At 40.0% G+C, this 18,127-nt stretch overlaps 1 protein-coding gene across 2 annotated transcripts in view; it reads left to right on the forward strand.

Moving 5' to 3' along the window:
* Htr2c (5-hydroxytryptamine receptor 2C) overlaps positions 1 to 6,684 on the forward strand; it is a 222,123-nt gene extending 215,439 nt beyond the window's left edge. For both annotated transcript variants that reach the window (XM_087599166.1, NM_012765.3), the window contains 1 exon segment: positions 3,197 to 6,684. In XM_087599166.1, coding sequence (XP_087455292.1) covers positions 3,197 to 3,257 — 61 coding nt within the window. In that variant the 3' untranslated portion in view covers positions 3,258 to 6,684.
* Positions 6,685 to 18,127: the final 11,443 nt, after the last annotated feature.

The following is an 18,127-nucleotide window of genomic DNA, read 5'->3' on the forward strand; positions in this document are numbered from 1 at the left end:
CCTTCAACAGAGGAATGGATACAGAAAATGTGGTACATCTACACAATGGCATATTACTCAGCTATCAAAAACAATGACTTTATGAAATTTGTAGGCAAATGGATAGAACTGGAAAATATCATCCTGAGTGAGGTAACCCAATCACAGAAAAACACACATGGTATGCACTCATTGATAAGTGGCTATTAGCCCAAATGCTTGAATTACCCAAGATGCAATGCATGGACCACATGAATCTCAAGAAAGATGAAGAAAATGTGGGTGTTTCACTTCTTCTTAAAAGCGGAACAAAAATATCCATAGGAAGGCATAGGGAAGCAAAGTTTAGAGCAGAGACTGAAGGAATAGCCATTCAGAGCCTGTCCCACATATGATTATTTATATATATCCACCAAAACCAGGTAAGATTGATGAAGCTAAGAAGTTCATGCTTACAGTAACCGGATATAGACGTCTCCTGAGAGACACATCCAGAACATGTCAAATACATAGGCGAATGCTAGCAGCAAACCACTGAACTGAGAATGGGACCCCTGTTTGAGGAATTAGAGAAAGGACTGAAATAGCTCAAGGGGCTTGCAACCCCATAAGAACAACAATGCCAACCAATCATAGCTCCCAGGGCCTAAACCACTACCAAAAGACTATACATGACTGATCCATTGCTCCAACTGCATATGTAGCAAAGGATGGCCTTCCTGGGCACCAATGGAAGGAGAAACCCTTGGTTCTGCCAAGGTTTGACCCCCAGTGTAGGAGATTGTTGGGGGGCAGTAAATTGGGGTGGATGGGAAGGAGAACACCCTTATAGAATGGGAGGGGTAGGGATTAGGGGGCTGATGGACAGGAAACTGGGAATCAGAATAACATTTGAAATGCAAATAAGAAATTCCCGATTTTAAAAATGGAAAAACTAAGTATGTAAAAGGTGGGGAGCTAAACTGCTTGACAAAATTATAGCTATAGAAGGGAGTGTTAGGCAAATTAAAAACGTTTTCATGTCTCTTATCCGTAATATACATGGCTCAGTATCTGAGACAGTGAATGATTAAATTAACAGGCAGCTATCAGATTTTCCATTTCCCCAATGCACATAAAACTACAGAGAAGAATGCTGAGTTATAAAATAGGCCTCACAGGGGCTGGTGAGATGGTTCAGTAGGTAGAGACTCCTTTCTCTAAGTCTGATTTCCCAAGTTCAGTTCCAGGAGTGGAAAACCACCTCTTGAGAATTGCACTCTTAAGTCTATAGGCATACTTTATTAACAGAAATAAGCTCATAGTAGCACAGGGCTGGGCTCTGAGTGGTGTTGGTGTTCACATTGATCTTACAGCCAACATAAGATACCTTCCTTAGGGAGCACTTTCTGTGGAAAGTTGAACCTTTGTGTCTATGTACATCTACCTCTGTTAAAATGCTTCTAGAGGGAGGTACAACTATCTCTATAGTGATGCCTGTAGAGGGATGACAAACTTCTCAGTCACTAGCCTTAGGATCTTAGGACTAGAGGGGGACCACTTTAATTGAATGTTCTGTTCCTATTTCTTTTTAATAAAAGGATCCTGGGAAGGTACAGCAGTGTTCCTCCAGAATTTTCTCATGAAATGGCCACCTTCCCTGGAACCATTGACTTCCCTCAGTGCCCATCCTTGGGACCATAGGAAGATCTGAGAATTTCTACTCCAGTCAAAATTTTTCTTTAAAAACCATAGTTTGAAATGTATCTCCAAGTTTCCATACCCTTCCCTACTTCCCTACTTGCATGGCTAGCTCTCGGGCTATAGATGGCTCCCTTGGTGGCTGTTTCTTCCATTGTCACTTACTTTCTTCTGGAGACTCATCACACACACCAGAAATTTAATGCCTGAGAAAAATGCTTAATAATTCTTTTCCACACTCTCCCTTTCTGATCTTCCCAGAGATTAAATAGCTATCAGTATTATCTATGTTTTACTCTTAGGTCATTCAGTCTAATATATTGAAGCTGACAAAGAACACTTAAGTCAACTAGCATGGTCTTAAGGTACTAAGTTCCTCATAGCTCCTCGAGTGGTCCTTGGAGTTAGCAACTCCTGTTTAGAGCGAAGATCTACCTCCTCTTGCATTTTTGCAGTGTGGATATCCAGCAGCTTGGTGTTCCAATCGCCTAGGATAGAATCTCCCAGGCATGATCCGAGTTTGGTAAGGTCTTAACTTCTTGAGGATACAGAGAGGATAGATTAGTATGAAAATTCCCTTGGCAAGTTGTCCCTGTTTGTCAAGGGGAGAGTAATTTTGTGGTCCACAGTGCTTCTGATGTTTCCAGAAGGTTTGAGTATAAGATCACGGTCTGTCCCCATCCTTTATGCTGATATTTCTTGTCAGGAATCCAATCGATTTTATTGGATGATTACTTGTCCATACCCTTATGATTAAAAATTATGTCTATCTGTCTGTCTGTCACTGTCTCTCCCTCCTTTTCTGCCTCCCTCCTACCCTCCTCCTTTCTGATTCTTCTCCCGTCCCTAGCCCAGTGTCATACCCTGAAGATCCATCCTCATCCCCTTTCTGTTTACTAACCTTGAAACCCTGTTACTGATAGATACACACACACACACACACACACACACACACACACACACACACACACACACACACACACACACACTCACACACACACGGCCTTGTGGAAAAAAAGAGAAAAAAAATCAGTTGCTTCTGCTCTTAGATTAGTAGTTGCGTAAAAGAGAAACTATCCAATCAATCCTCCCAGACTACTGTAGATGTAGTGCATATTGTTGTTATTGTAATTGAATAACAGCATACTAAAAAAAAAAGAAAAAGAACGACTGATCTTAATGATATTACTAAAGACAAATGCGAAGTTATTCCCTGGCTTAACAAATATTGAGCACCTTTGAGGAGCAAAAACAGTTCTAGGGACTACAAATAGAACAAAATGGATTCAGTCCACTCCAGGACATAATCATATCTCTGATATTTTGTCTCAAAAAATGAAGATTCTCTACTGTTACAGCAATCCGCAGAATGCTATCATTATGTATTGCCCCCAAGACTTTCCAGAGCTTCCTGGGTTTGCCATGAATAGCTTTCAACAAACATCAAGTTTTTTGGTAAAATGACAATGAATGACTGTGCGCTTTTATACAAATTGATGCATGTGCTGTAACGACTCCCACCTTTTTGTTCCCGTAGGAGTTTCAGTTCCTATCCCTGTGATTGGACTGAGGGACGAAAGCAAAGTGTTCGTGAATAACACCACGTGCGTGCTCAATGACCCCAACTTCGTTCTCATCGGGTCCTTCGTGGCATTCTTCATCCCGTTGACGATTATGGTGATCACCTACTTCTTAACGATCTACGTCCTGCGCCGTCAAACTCTGATGTTACTTCGAGGTCACACCGAGGAGGAACTGGCTAATATGAGCCTGAACTTTCTGAACTGCTGCTGCAAGAAGAATGGTGGTGAGGAAGAGAACGCTCCGAACCCTAATCCAGATCAGAAACCACGTCGAAAGAAGAAAGAAAAGCGTCCCAGAGGCACCATGCAAGCTATCAACAACGAAAAGAAAGCTTCCAAAGTCCTTGGCATTGTATTCTTTGTGTTTCTGATCATGTGGTGCCCGTTTTTCATCACCAATATCCTGTCGGTTCTTTGTGGGAAGGCCTGTAACCAAAAGCTAATGGAGAAGCTTCTCAATGTGTTTGTGTGGATTGGCTATGTGTGTTCAGGCATCAATCCTCTGGTGTACACTCTCTTTAATAAAATTTACCGAAGGGCTTTCTCTAAATATTTGCGCTGCGATTATAAGCCAGACAAAAAGCCTCCTGTTCGACAGATTCCTAGGGTTGCTGCCACTGCTTTGTCTGGGAGGGAGCTCAATGTTAACATTTATCGGCATACCAATGAACGTGTGGCTAGGAAAGCTAATGACCCTGAGCCTGGCATAGAGATGCAGGTGGAGAACTTAGAGCTGCCAGTCAACCCCTCTAATGTGGTCAGCGAGAGGATTAGTAGTGTGTAAGCGAGAGCAGCGCAGACTTCCTACAGGAAAGTTCCTGTAGGAAAGTCCTCCCCACCCCCCGTGATTTTCCTGTGAATCATAACTAATGTAAATATTGCTGTGTGACAAGACAGTGTTTTTATAAATAGCTTTGCAACCCTGTACTTTACAATCATGCGTTAATAGTGAGATTCGGGGTTCTATATTTACTGTTTATGATAGACGGGGACTAATTTATTTTGATTCCTTGATGCATAATAGTGTTTGTGGTTTTCTCTTCCTTCCTTCCCTATTTCCTCCCTCCCTTGCCCCTTCTTTGCTTTCTTCCTTCCTATCTCGATTCTTTTTGTGAATGAGGAAATGTTGATGTTCATCTCAGGTGGCATTTGCAAGAGACCAGAATGATGCACGGGACTGTGATGTTATTTCAAACCACACCTAAATGGACAGATTCAGTGGCATCTTTTCCGGGTTAACAGTAAATATGTACTTTAGATTCTCGCTCTGCTCATCTACACGCATAAACACAGTAAGATAGGTTCTGCCCATTGTGAAAAATATTCATCAGTGAGTCAGAGTCAGACTTCAACTTTGTTGTTATACATCGGGGTGCAATTGGACATTGTCAGAACGTCGTGTCAGATTTTTGCTGCAATGTCTATCCCCAATCATAGTGGTCTTTTAACATAGCAGCTGGTTAACCAGGACTACAGAAGTGGAAGGATGCGAAAGAGATATACACACGAAACAGCTTTTCACTTCTTAAGGACAATGTTCAAATTCTGATTATTACGACAAGCAAACTAAAATTAGTGTCGTCATTCTGGTCCTTAGTAAATACCTAATTCCAAGAGTAAACTGGGAAAGCAAATCCCAGAGTTATTTCCCAATCCAGGATTCAACATCAATTGGATTTTGATCTCAGAATTCTGGAAATTTGTGTGCTCCACACAAAATGAAATTTGCATTTCGAGCCTTATTAAAATATCTTCTTAATTATGGTACCTCTATCTATAGGACCCAATTTGGCAGTCCATTTTTAAGTAAAACTAGTCTGAGAAGGGTAGAGAACCATGACCTTGAAAGTTTTGCTTGATTAAGGACTACTGAATTAGGCCCTTAGAATGTGAAAAAAGTAATTTAAAAAGACGCTTTCATTGAACTCTGGGAAGAATAGAAATACAGAGTTTCCATTTGAATTTTAAACAAAATTTATCTCATTGTCAGATCCTTCCAAGCTCTCTAGTGCAGGAAAAGGCTGCAGCTAAATTGTGACCGTGGAAGCTCCCCATTGTGCTGCAATTATGTACCTGAACTTTAAATCTTTGTTCAAATATAATGCTGTGTTCCAATTAATGTCAGCCATTGTTTCATTCGTGGGCCTGCTGCTCCCTAAGAATTAAGTACCATTTTAGTGAAATTGAAAACTATGAAAAGTTTTCAAACATTGCTCAAGTCAGATTATTAAGTCTATGCTGTGTACAGAGTATACACCCGTTCCCAGTAACTGTGTTTCCCTGTGTGGACATTTGTACACAACTGTGAATAAATTTCTGAAGAATTCATGACACTGTTTCTTATGCCCAAGAGCTGCTTGCACACCTTGGAATGGGACTCTTAGGCTCTTGAAGTCAGCAAGGAAGGATTTGAATTTCAAAAACTCCTGGAGTGTGTTCTTAACACACAGCATAGATAAATTGAACAGTCTGCCACGGGGGCAGTGGGAGAGCGGCTGTATTTGAGGAAACTCAAGCAGTCTCTATTTGATTTCCAACACTGCCAAATGTCACTCAATTGCTTGAGCATGCCCAAACATGACAGGAAAGTAAAGTCTACCTGCCTTTTAGGTCAGTTGAACTGCATGTAAAAACAATTACCTGAAATTGAATGAGATGACCTACTTCTTAATGAAATGAAAATGACTGAAGAAACACAGCATGCATTGAGCATGAGTTCTGCACATACAGATGGTGATGTGCATGTACGCCATGTATGTTGCATCAATCCACTGATCCGTATCAACGCAAGGCAGAGGAGCTGATATAGAAAGCGCTGGAGAAAACTTCTTCGGCAGTCCCTAAGAGACATTCAGATCTGAAGTATTGTATTAGAGAAAATTGGAAACATCTGATTTCTTTCTTAAGTATCAGGGCAAGCTCATAGCATATGTTTTACAGAGACATAGACTATAAACCATGGAGTTCCTAAAGCACTAGCAATAAGTTGAATGATAATCGCTTATAGCACATTTGTTAATAATTCTTATGTCATCAAGTAGTAGTACGTAATAGTACCCAACACAGCAATTATTCTCAACTTGTGTGCTATTCGTAAGTTCCGTGCAGTTTGGTATGAAGTATATCTATATAAAAACAACCATTTGGAAATAAATCTTACAGTTCAGTGTTAAATCTACAAACTTTTATAAATGTTTTAAAACAGTTCATGTGACAACTGTAAACGTGGTGAATTTACTGTCAAATCATTTTGATGTGCTATTATGTATGTATACTCTTTAAGACTGCCTTATATTATTATTTCCTGTGATTTTCCTCCTTTGTCAAACGGTACTTTTTGTGAATGGTTGCAAACTGGTGTCATATTCCTTATTCCCGTGTGTTACATTCTTCTGAGTTTTGTGAGACTTCCTCTTAATTTATTAAATTTATTAAGTGATGACCTAGTTTGTCATGTGTCTTTTTTTCACCCGTGCACCGTTTCTGGATAAAAATCTACCCCATCAATTGAAAATGCTAGAGGGATTCCCCTTTGTAAGTGAGACTGAAGCACCCTCACTTGGGTCTTATTTTTTAACTTCTTATGGTCTGTGTAGTGTATCTTGGGTATTCTGGACTTTATGGTTAATATCTACTTATCAATGAGTACACACCATGCATGTCCTTTTGGATCTGGGTTACCTCACTAGGGATGATATTTTCTAGTTCCATTCCTTTGCCTTCAAAATTCATGACGTCCTCATTTTTAATAGCTGAATACTATTACATTGTATAAATGAACCACATTTTTGTATCTACTCTTTGATTGAGGAACATCTGGTTTGTTTCCAGTTTCTGGGTATTAAGACTAAGGCTGCTATAAACAGAGTGGAGCACGTGTCCATGTGGTACAGTTAGGCATCTTTTGGGTACGTGCCCAGGAGCAATATAGCTGTGCCTTCAGGTGGAACTATTTCCATTTTCGGAGTAACCGCCAGATTGATGGCTGACCACTACTGGCCCATCCAATGGATGGGTACCAAATCCTGATGCTATTACAGATGCTATGTTGTGCTCGCAGGAACAAGCACATGTGCCTAGCATAGCTGTCCTGTGAGAGGCTCTATCAGCAGCTGACTGAGACATGCAGACACTTACAACCAACCATTAGGCTGAGGTCAGGGACCCCTACGAAAGAGTTAAGGGAAGGACTGAAGGAAATGAAGGGAATGGCAACCCCATAAGAAGACCAACAGTGTCAACTAACCTGGACCCTGAGGAGCTCCCAGAGACTAAGCCACCAACAACAGAGCATACTTAAGCTGGTCCAAAGCCCCCAGCATACCTGTAGCAGAGGTCTGACTGCTTTGTCTGGGCCCAGCAGGGTACACCTAATCCTGTAGGGACTTGATGCCTCAGAAAAGCAGGATGCTGGGGAAAGTCACCCTCTCAAGGCAAAGGGAAGGTGTGAAGAACTCTGGGAGGGGACTGGGGGCAACATTTGGGATATAATTAGATAAAATAAGAAAAGAAAACATGCTAGTGGGTAGGGAAGGGAGAAGGATCTAGAAGGAATTGGGGGAGGGAAAGAACACAATCAAAATATCTTTAAATTTTTAAAAATTAAATAATTAAAAAGTAAATCATCACCATCATTTTTCACCAGAATCAATACTCCCCAAGGACAGACAGGACCATCTACTTTTTTTTTATTTTGAGACAGAGTTTCTGGCTATCCTGAAACTTACTCTGTAGATGTTGTCCTCTAACTCGGAGATATTCCCAGCATGGACCATCTATCTTATTGATAGTTTTGTCTTCAGAATGTTGAGGTTACTGTACTTTCAACAGATACACACAGACACTCAGAAATCAGTTGCTAGGTTGCCTTTCCCCATGGCTAAATGAGTTGTAAGAACTCCCCGTTCTTTAGTTATGTCATCTTGAAGTATGGCACCTTTACCTTCGCTTTGCTTCTCAACTCAGATGACTTAGGCAGACACCTCTGAAATTATCAGAGGCAGCATACAGTCCAACTCTATTTCTTGTACCTGAAGCCAAGGCTGACGAAATGCATTGTCCTTTTCTTTCAACATACATAATTTATAGGTGATGGGAAAGCCAAAAGGATGCTAGTCTGAGAGAGCAGTTCTAGGAGGAGAAAATATTGGTGCTTCATTTCTTTTTCAAGATGAATAGGTTGGTTCACAGAAATGGAACAGCCATCAGAATCAGCAGAGATACTGCTATGCATAGACAGAATAATTAATTAATTTATTCAAGTCTTCCTAAGATGACTAGGTTGGTCGAGAACATGCTATCTAGCACAAGCTGGCCCTATGCTCATAATCTTTTTCTTCTTTTTTTTTTTTTTCGTTTTTTCGGAGCTGGGGACCGAACCCAGGGCCTTGCGTTTGCTAGGCAAGTGCTCTACCACTGAGCTAAATCCCCAACCCCAATCTTTTTCTTTATCACCTGAGTTATGTTTATAGGAATTCACCACCATGCCAGGCATCAGAATTGCTTTGCACTGCTAAATCTGGAAGCTGTGTGTGCCTAATACAAAAAAAAATAGAGAAAAGCTAAATTTAATTGTATGGTGTGTGCGTCAGTGTATACGGCAGGCATGTGAAGGTGAGAGAACACATTTTGGGATTAGGCTCTCTCCCTCTACCTTGTTTGGAGACAGAATATCTCTTGTTTCGGTCTCTGCACTGCCTACTTCATGACAGTTGTTTGGAAAACAATATTCTGGCTGACTTTCCTACCCTAACTTTCTATCTGTCATTAAGATTACATATGTGTGCCAGAACTTCCGGCTTATTATAGCGATTGCAGAGATAAGTCACATCATCAAGCTTGTTCACCCAATGCTTTTACCCACTGAGCCATCATCTACCTAGTCCAAGGTTTCATCTTTTTCTTATCCCAATAATGGAGTTACTACTAGTAGTAGTAGCAGAATGAAAGATAGGCCTAATACTGAAGTAACTCAGTCCACAGCCCTGAACTACTCACCTAGGCAGACAGAGAAGGATGTCAGTTATCATGAAATAGCGGTTGATTTCTTATATCCAAAGCTTCTGGGCTCCCACTTACCCTAGTGCGACTTCTACAGCCAAGACCGTTTCTTCTTGAATATTTTTCTTGCACTTATGTTAAAACATTACCTAGAAAACTGAACACGCTGGAAAGAGATAGTCATCCAAACCTACAAAAGTAGAATGTATCAAAGCAATCTCAAATATTTTGTGAACTGGGGCCCACTTAGAACAACAATAACAATAAAATAAAACATTGGTTTTTATCTTGGGATTTATATGCCTAGGAGAAAGGAAGAAAACACGACAAACCACCACAGTTACAAGAAGGATTTCTTCCCCCTGGTATCTTTAAAAGAGGAGGTGCAAGAAATCATCCAACAATCAGGACCTGGGAGACATGGTAAAGGCCAGCCTGAGGTGCATAACAGATTTCAGATCATACTGGGCAACTCTTTTTTTGTATCCAAAAATAAAATTGGCAAAATGAGTAATAGAATGCTTGCAAAGCATTCAGAGAGCCCTAACTCAATCCCCACCACCCTTCCCAGCCCTTCCAAAATCACCGCTCTGAAGATGTGCTTTTATAACATACAACTCTGACAACAAATGTGTGGAGTTTCCACAGCAAGCAAATCTCAACCTTCAAAGACACCGAAAGGGATGTCCTACAATTTAGTTCAATTCTGTGGACCAAGAATAAAATCACCTTTTGGGTAACAAAGAAACTAATGTTAATGTGGGGTTACTTCGAATGGATAAAGAATCAGTTTTCAAAATGTGCCCTCGGTTTTAGAAAAAGGTACCTATATTTATAATTACAAAGCCCAATTGGGCCTGGAAATTCTACTTGTTCCAAATTGATTAGTGCTAGAAAAAGTTTAGTGTGGGGCCAAGAAGCCATGGGACCTTGGAGCAGGCCTGGAACAAGAGTGGAGTTGAGGTGTTTGCAAAGCCCAGAAATATCATCCTGAGTAGGACCATTCTCCACCTATATGGGGCTTGCATGTCCTGACCAGAGAAGGACACTTATCCAGTAGCCAGGTTGAACTTCCTTTTTCCTTATAAGATCGTGTCAAGAAGCACCTAGAATCTTCCTCATGCCAATGAGGCATCTTCAGCATCCTGGCCCTCCATCAGTGATTTATATTCACTCCAATAGCCCCTGCTCACCCCGCAAAGGTTTAAATTACCTTTTTCTCTTCCCTGTCACAAGCACATGCACAAAAACTCGACTAGTTCTCCGAAGCTGTTCCTGGGAGTGGGTGTCCTTGCCCAAGCACTCACTGCCCACAAAGCTACTATCTACACCAACCTGTCCTCACAAAGCTCCCCTCGCTCTAGCCCACCCTCGTGCACAACAGGCCTGCCTACCCCAAGGGAGAAGCACACATGGAATGGCAGTGAAGCTGTTGTGTTGGAAAAGAGTTCAAGTGCTAATTCAATCACTGGCTAGTTTAGAGAAAAGGAAGGCCAGCAGGGGTTAATTATCTTTCAAAAGTTAACTCTCATGTGGAAAGGAGGAGAGCAGAATGAAATATATCATAATTGGGTTAGAATATGTAGTGGTGAGGCTAGGAGACCCTGTCAATATATATATATATATATATATATATATATATATATATATATATATATATATATTCTAACTGTAAATAGAGCTTGAATAATTTCCTGGTTTGAGGATGCAGTCCAAACTTTCCCCTCCTCAATTCAAATACGACTTAAAATATTGAGTATCAAATATATCCATCTTTTTGTCAGAATTGATTATAAGTAGAGGATTCTTACAGTCTCCTTCTCCTGCTTAACAAAAGTCTATGATGGCTTACAAAAACTCAGTGAAAGAAATCACTCCTGTTTACTGGTTTATTATAAAGAAAACAAACAAAAATATTTAAAGAGATGACTTAGAGGATGAAGTACACCTAATAAGCATGAAGCTATTAGTTGAATCCCCCAGAGCCCACTTAAAGGATAAAGCATGTGTCTGTTAATTCCAAGGCTCCTAGGGGGAAATGGAAGAAATTCTTGGGCCAGCTTACCTGGCACAAGCAACAGAAAACATCAGAAACAGAAACTCCCATCTCAAACAAGATGGGAGATGAGGACCAACTCCTAAGGCAGTCCTCCACACACCCTGAGGCACACATTCACACACACACACACACACACACACACACACACACACACACACACACACACACACACGAGAGGGGGGAATGCATGTACACACCAGAAAGGGAAATAGATGAAATACATGAATTGCTGGTGAAGGATGAGATGCATACACATTTATGTAGAGGAGGGAAGGGCATTTGTGAACCTGATTTCACCACTAAGCCTAATCTTCCACTTCATTTTTCAGCTCAATCTTAGTTCGGATCATATCTGCATATGTATTCATTATCTTCAACTATGTCTTTAAATCCACAAGTTTATATAATCGTATCTTTGTTCTTAGCTTTAAAACAAATTGCAAATCAATTTCCCCTACATTCTAGCATTATCTCCCTAATCTTACCTTTCTGCAAACTCAAACATTACTGCAATCCCTACGGATAATCCGTATGGTCGGCATCATATCTCCTGCTTTTAGGACTTGGTCAAGGTTAAATGTGTTTCCACTTCTAACATGCTGAGGACAAGCACTAGCACTAATTATTTCAGAACACGTTCACTTTGTGACGATCCTCTGGAGCTGGACTGAAAAATACGGAAGAATAGTTTAAGATGGTTTTTATTCACTTTATCTTCAAACCTTACACCAAAAACACCTTCACCTTGCCCGAAATTTTCTTCCTTGTTTTGGGGTAGAGAAATTTCGCTTATTGTTAAATCCATGATAATTTTCATCTACGAAGTACTGACAATGCTTCAAACACAAATATGTTTTCCAGTAGATAGTTCGATACATTAGAAAACCCATTTTTTGCCAACCAACCAGAGCTTCCAGGGACTAAGCCACTACCCAAAGACTATACATAGACTGACCCTGGGCTCCAACTTCATAGGTAGCAATGAATAGCCTAGTAAGAGCACCAGTGGAAGGGGAAGCCCTTGGTCCTTCCAAGACTGAACCCCCAGTGAATGTGATTGTTGGGGGGAGGACAGTAATGGGGGGAGGATGGGGAGGGGAACACCCATAGAGAAGGGGAGGGGGAGGGGCTAGGGTGATGTTGGCCCGGAAACCGGGAAAGGGAATAACAATCAAAATGTAAATAAGAAATACCCAAGTTAATAAAGATGAAAAAAAATACCCATTTTCATCATTGACAAAGAGACTGGACCAGGTGATTGACATGCTCAATTACATTAACTCTCTCTCTCTCTCTCTCTCTCTCTCTCTCTATATATATATATATATATATATATATATATATATATATATATATATAATGTGAGCACCTTAGAGTATTCATGAAGTAAAAGACTGCACTCTCTTGAGTAGGAGGGATCTCTTAGTGAGCCTCAACATAGCTCTGATAAATTTTCATTAACCTTAAAGTGGAGCAATTATGATTCTTTCCTTTCTTGTGTTCTAAAATAGACTATGATGGAGTGAGGACCTCCATCATCAATGGCCTCCAAGCCTGTTGATGACTGTCCATCTACTTTCACAAACCTACCTAACAATCTAACTTAAAAGGCTAAGACCTTGTCGACATATTTAACTAGTAAATTACCATGTTTCTTATGCAAAAGAAAAAATTAATCTCTCTCAACCAAAGTTCAATTTCTTTCTAAGTGAATGTGACATGGCCTTCTAAAAGGATCAAAGATAAAAGAACAAACTACTATAGTATGGACCCCAAATATTCTCTCAAGTCCCCTGTGTTAGATGCTTAGTCCATAGTGTGACACTTTTGGAAAGTGGTAGAAACTTTAAGAGCAGAGAGCAAATGGTAGGTTGTTTTAGTTACCTTTCCTGTTGGTATAATAAAATGTTATGGACAAAGCAATTTAAGGGATAAGGAGTATGTTCTATCTCATGGTTACAGAGTATAGTCTCTCAGAACAAAAACGCAGGTCAGAGCAACAAGTTGGTTGGAAAACGTAACTAAGGAAGTTAAAAAAGAAAGTTACTCTTTATACGATCTGAAAAGCCCCAACATATAACAAAGACACATGCTCCACTACGTTCATAGCAGCCTTATTTATAATAGCCAGAAGCTGGAAAGAACCCAGATGCCCTTCAACAGAGGAATGGATACAGAAAATGTGGTACATCTACACAATGGAATATTACTCAGCTATCAAAAACAATGACTTTATGAAATTCATAGGCAAATGGATGGAACTGGAAAATATCATCCTGAGTGAGGTAACCCAATCACAGAAAAACACACATGGTATGCACTCATTGATAAGTGGCTATTAGCCCAAATGCTTGAATTACCCTAGGTGCACAGAACACATGAAACTCAAGAAGGATGACCAAAATGTGAATGCTTAACTCCTTCTTTAAAAGGGGAACAAGAATACCCTTGGGAGGGAATAGGGAGGCAAAGTTTAGAACAGAGGCAGAAGGAACACCCATTCAGAGCCTGCCACACATGTGGCCCATACATATACAGCCACCCAATTAGATAAGATGGATGAAGCAAAGAAGTGCAGGCCGACAGGAACCGGATGTAGATCTCTCCGGAGAGACACAGCCAGAATACAGCAAATACATAGGCGAATGCCAGCAGCAAACCACTGAACTGAGAACGGGTCCCCCGTTGAAGGATTCAGAGAAAGGACTGAAAGAGCTTGAAGGGGCTTGAGAGCCCATATGTACAACAATGCCAAGCAACCAGAGCTTCCACAGACTAAGCCACTACCCAAAGACTATATATGGACTGACCCTGGGCTCCAACCTCATAGGTAGCAATGAATAGCCTAGTAAGAGCACCAGTGGAAGGGGTAGCCCTTGGTCCTGCCAAGACTGAACACCTAGTGAATGTGATTTTTGGGGGGAGAGTGGTAATGAAGGGAGGATAGGGAGGGAGGGAAACACCCATAGGGAAGGGAAGGGGGAGTTAGGGGGATGATTGCCCGGAAACAGGGAAGGGGAATAAATGTAAATGTAAATAAGAAATACTCAAGTTAATAAAGATTAAAAAAAAGAAAGTCACTCTTCAGAATAAGCTTTAATAAGAAAGAGAGTATAACACCTATTGTGTGAGCCATGATTCAATTTAGCATCGAAGTGGGAATACAATTAGAGGTAAAGCATCATGCACACGCAGCATAATGGGACCTTGAAAGGAGAAACAGAGCTATCCCTCTGAAGCCAGAGAAGAACTATATCAAGAGAGATAGTCACCAGGTATGACATGATGTTGTCCTGAAGGAAGAAGACACAGTCCTTTAAATTCCCCAGGAGAAATGGCCACCATATTACATTAAGACATGAGCCTTTAAGTCCCTTTAAAAACCCAGAGAGCAAAAGAGGTTTCTGACTCATAAGTTTCCAGAGAGTGTCAGCAGTTCCACACTGGGATTTAGTCTTGGTGCCAGGACCATGAGCCACAATGTATCTATTGAAGAGAGCTAGGCTTGCTCACATCATCAAGTGGGAGGAAGCAAACTGCCAGGGCAAGGAGTGAGAATGCAAGCAGCTTGTCCTGATTTCTGAAAAAAGAGTCAGGTACATAAGAAAGTGTGTCATCTAATTATAGCAGAGGATTTTAGACAGTAGAAGGTTGAAGCAGCTGGTCATATTGTGTCCAGTTAGGAAGTAGGGAGACAGGAAATATGGTACTCCAATTTCTCCTTTTCTTGCGGTCAAGAACCCATTCCTAGGCAGCAGTGCCATTCACTTCTAGGATATGTATTTCTACTTCAGATAACTGAGTCAATATAATCCTTCAGATAGGTTACAGATGCACCTGCAGTCTTGTCACCTAGGTGATTTCAGAGGCCTGTCAAGTTCTCAGTTAATATTCATACAATAGAGGGCCTTAGATCATTGAGAGATAACTCCAAATGATACCCTGAGAACCCAGAACTTTCCTTTTCCTTATTGATCCATATATCATGGTATAAATGATTTTGCTCTAACACATGTACCTACAATATGCTGCCTTACCATACACACAAAGCAACAGCAACAGTCTATCATGACTTCCAGAATTATAAGTCAAAATGTATACCATGTCTTTATAAATTTATGATCTCAGTCAGACATCTCTTCACAGTGATATGAGTATTCAAGCAAAACACCAATCCTAAAAAATTCTGGAACCTTGGAATACCAGACATAGGAGCTGTTTTTGGATTCTAAACAATTTTGATGCCTCCATTCTAAGTTTTTGTGTTCTGCTCTAGTTTGGTTTGGGGTAACTGAAATTAAATTCAGGACCTTACTCAGGCCAAGTATAAACACTACCATGAAGCTAAACCTACTACCTATTATATGATCTGCTTTATAAACATTTCCTGGGAGGACACAAACAAAAGCCTGTTTGCCTCAGATACAGCACCTACAACAAATCAAGGTAAGGATTCTATTAAGACTTTATTACTTACCTGAACATGGGTGAAGGAATATTCATAAGAACCTGGGTGATTCCAAAACAGCTACATCAAAACAAAATCCCACTTTGCCATGCATAAAGACCTCATGGAACCTATATCCCTCTAAGTTAATATTTTGTTTCCTGTATGGTATTTAGCATTCTCCAAGGTAGGAGAGAATAACGATGAGAAGACCAATTCAGGGTCTTGCCCTTTGCCCTCAACTCTGTTAATAGTTACTTTACCATTAGCATAGTTCTGTTTTTCTCTACAGTGTGTTGCTTCTTTTGCTGCCATCAGTATTCTCTACTCCAACATTGGATGTCATACTGTAACAGATATTAAAGATAAGTTTAATTGTAAAGTAATAAATATATTTTAAAATAAATATTTTAATGAGAAGTTAGCATGTGTGTAGCTATCAGAGATACAGACTCATTTAGGTAGGGTTCAGAACATGGAATCCTAAAGCATGTTACTTTGTCACGCTATGTAGTTTTAACTCAAGGATATTGGATGTCTTCAAAAGCAAGAAGCTCTGACCCCAGACTATAGGATGATGCCATTATGCAGGTGAAGGCAGGTACAAGATAGAACAAGGCCTGTCATCAGATAAGAAAGAAGGATGGGTGTGAGAAAAGTTTTAGAGAGGAGGAGACTGGAGCAAGAGGAGGAGAAGAGCAGCTGAGAGAACATGGATGCTGATGTTAAGATTCCTCTCTGCAAATTTACAGGTTGTTATGAATATTCTTAAGGGATGAATGCATACAGGATTTTGTGTATCTAGATGAGGAAACTGTATGTTATGTAGGTGGGCAATTGTATTGTATCAATTGGATCAGAGGTTATTTTGTTGTGTGTTCTTTCATGTGGTGATTTAATTGAACTCAAGAGAGTGTGTGGTAGCTGGAGACACTGGACTGCCATGGAATTGGAATGTGTGTGTCTGGCATGGTGGCAACCTGTCTTGGAAACTAGGTGGGTAGAGAGATTGTTGCCAAACTCAGAGAGTAGCCACTGGCAGTGTGATATGGGATAGAGCAAAGTGGGTGAGAGGTTTTGCTGACTGAGATGAAAATATCAAACAGATGTCTTGGGACACTATGGTGCCGGATCTAGTGCAGGTTAAATGAAAGCATATTTTAATTTTACAGGAACACCTGACCTTCACTAACTATGCATTCTTTCAAAAGTACAGAATTCCTTTCTTCAGAAAATAGCTATACAACCTACAATGTCAACCTCTGATGATCTACCTTCTCGAAAAGGCTTTATTTCATAAGAGCTACATCATATTCATGATGGAAATAAATGCAACATGGTAGCTAAAAGGAAGCCAACAAACAAACAAACAAAACTGGCCTTCCAGTGGTCTTTGAATCTCTATTTCTGAAATTTCCCTTGTCACAGAAATTTTTGATTAAAAAATATTTATTTTCCCCCTTTACTCAATTGATTGCTATAGGAATGCTGGCTCTATCTAAGGATCATATTCCTTTTGTCTATCTACTGTCCCTGTTTGACAGAACCTAAATATAAAATAACTATTTTCTCCTGTTGATATGTCTTTAAATTGAAGTGTATATGCCATATAAAGCTATGACTAGACAATATTTGATAGAATTTTTCTCCTGTTAATTTGTTCTTTGTCGTAGAGGTACCATCCAGTACCTTATTGGCAGAGTAGTGTCTCTTTACACTCTCATATCCTTAAAATATGTAGCATTGGAGTTTTTCTTTAGTTTCATATTTCTTAAAGATTTATTTATTTAATGTATATGAGTACAGTGTAGCTGTCTTCAGACACACCAGAAAAGGGCATCAGGTCTCATTATAGATGGTTGTGAGCCACATGTAGTTGCTGAGAATTGAACTCAGAACCTCTGGAAGAGCACTCAGTGCTCTTAACCATCTAAGCCATCTCTCCAGCCCCAGTTTAATATTTTTTAAGCAATAAGTATAGTATATATTTAAGGAAACTATACATGACAGTGTTCCACTCAGATTTTTATATTTTATAGATTTTTGAGACTTAATCAATGTTTGGTGCCGATTGAAGGAATAGAGAGTAATAGCAACTAGGCAGGAGAGTGGGTGAATGGAGTTGTTCTAAAACTGGATAGAGGTGATGGTAGCACAATTCTACAAATCTACTAAAAATTTGCACAGATAGACACTTAAATGAGTTCCTATGTTCCATGAATGCTTTATAGACATATTCTAATCAATACTGAATCCAAACATGCCACCATGGTTGTTTGGACCATTTTTTCAGACAATCATAGCTCACATTGCCATTAGAACATCCAAATTTCTCCTCTTCCTCTTCCTTTTAATACTTCTTTATTTCATCATTTCTAT

Source organism: Rattus norvegicus, chromosome X (genome assembly GCF_021556685.1).
Source record: "Rattus norvegicus strain SHRSP/BbbUtx chromosome X, alternate assembly SHRSP_T2T, whole genome shotgun sequence".
In the NCBI taxonomy this organism is placed as follows: Eukaryota; Metazoa; Chordata; class Mammalia; order Rodentia; family Muridae; genus Rattus; species Rattus norvegicus.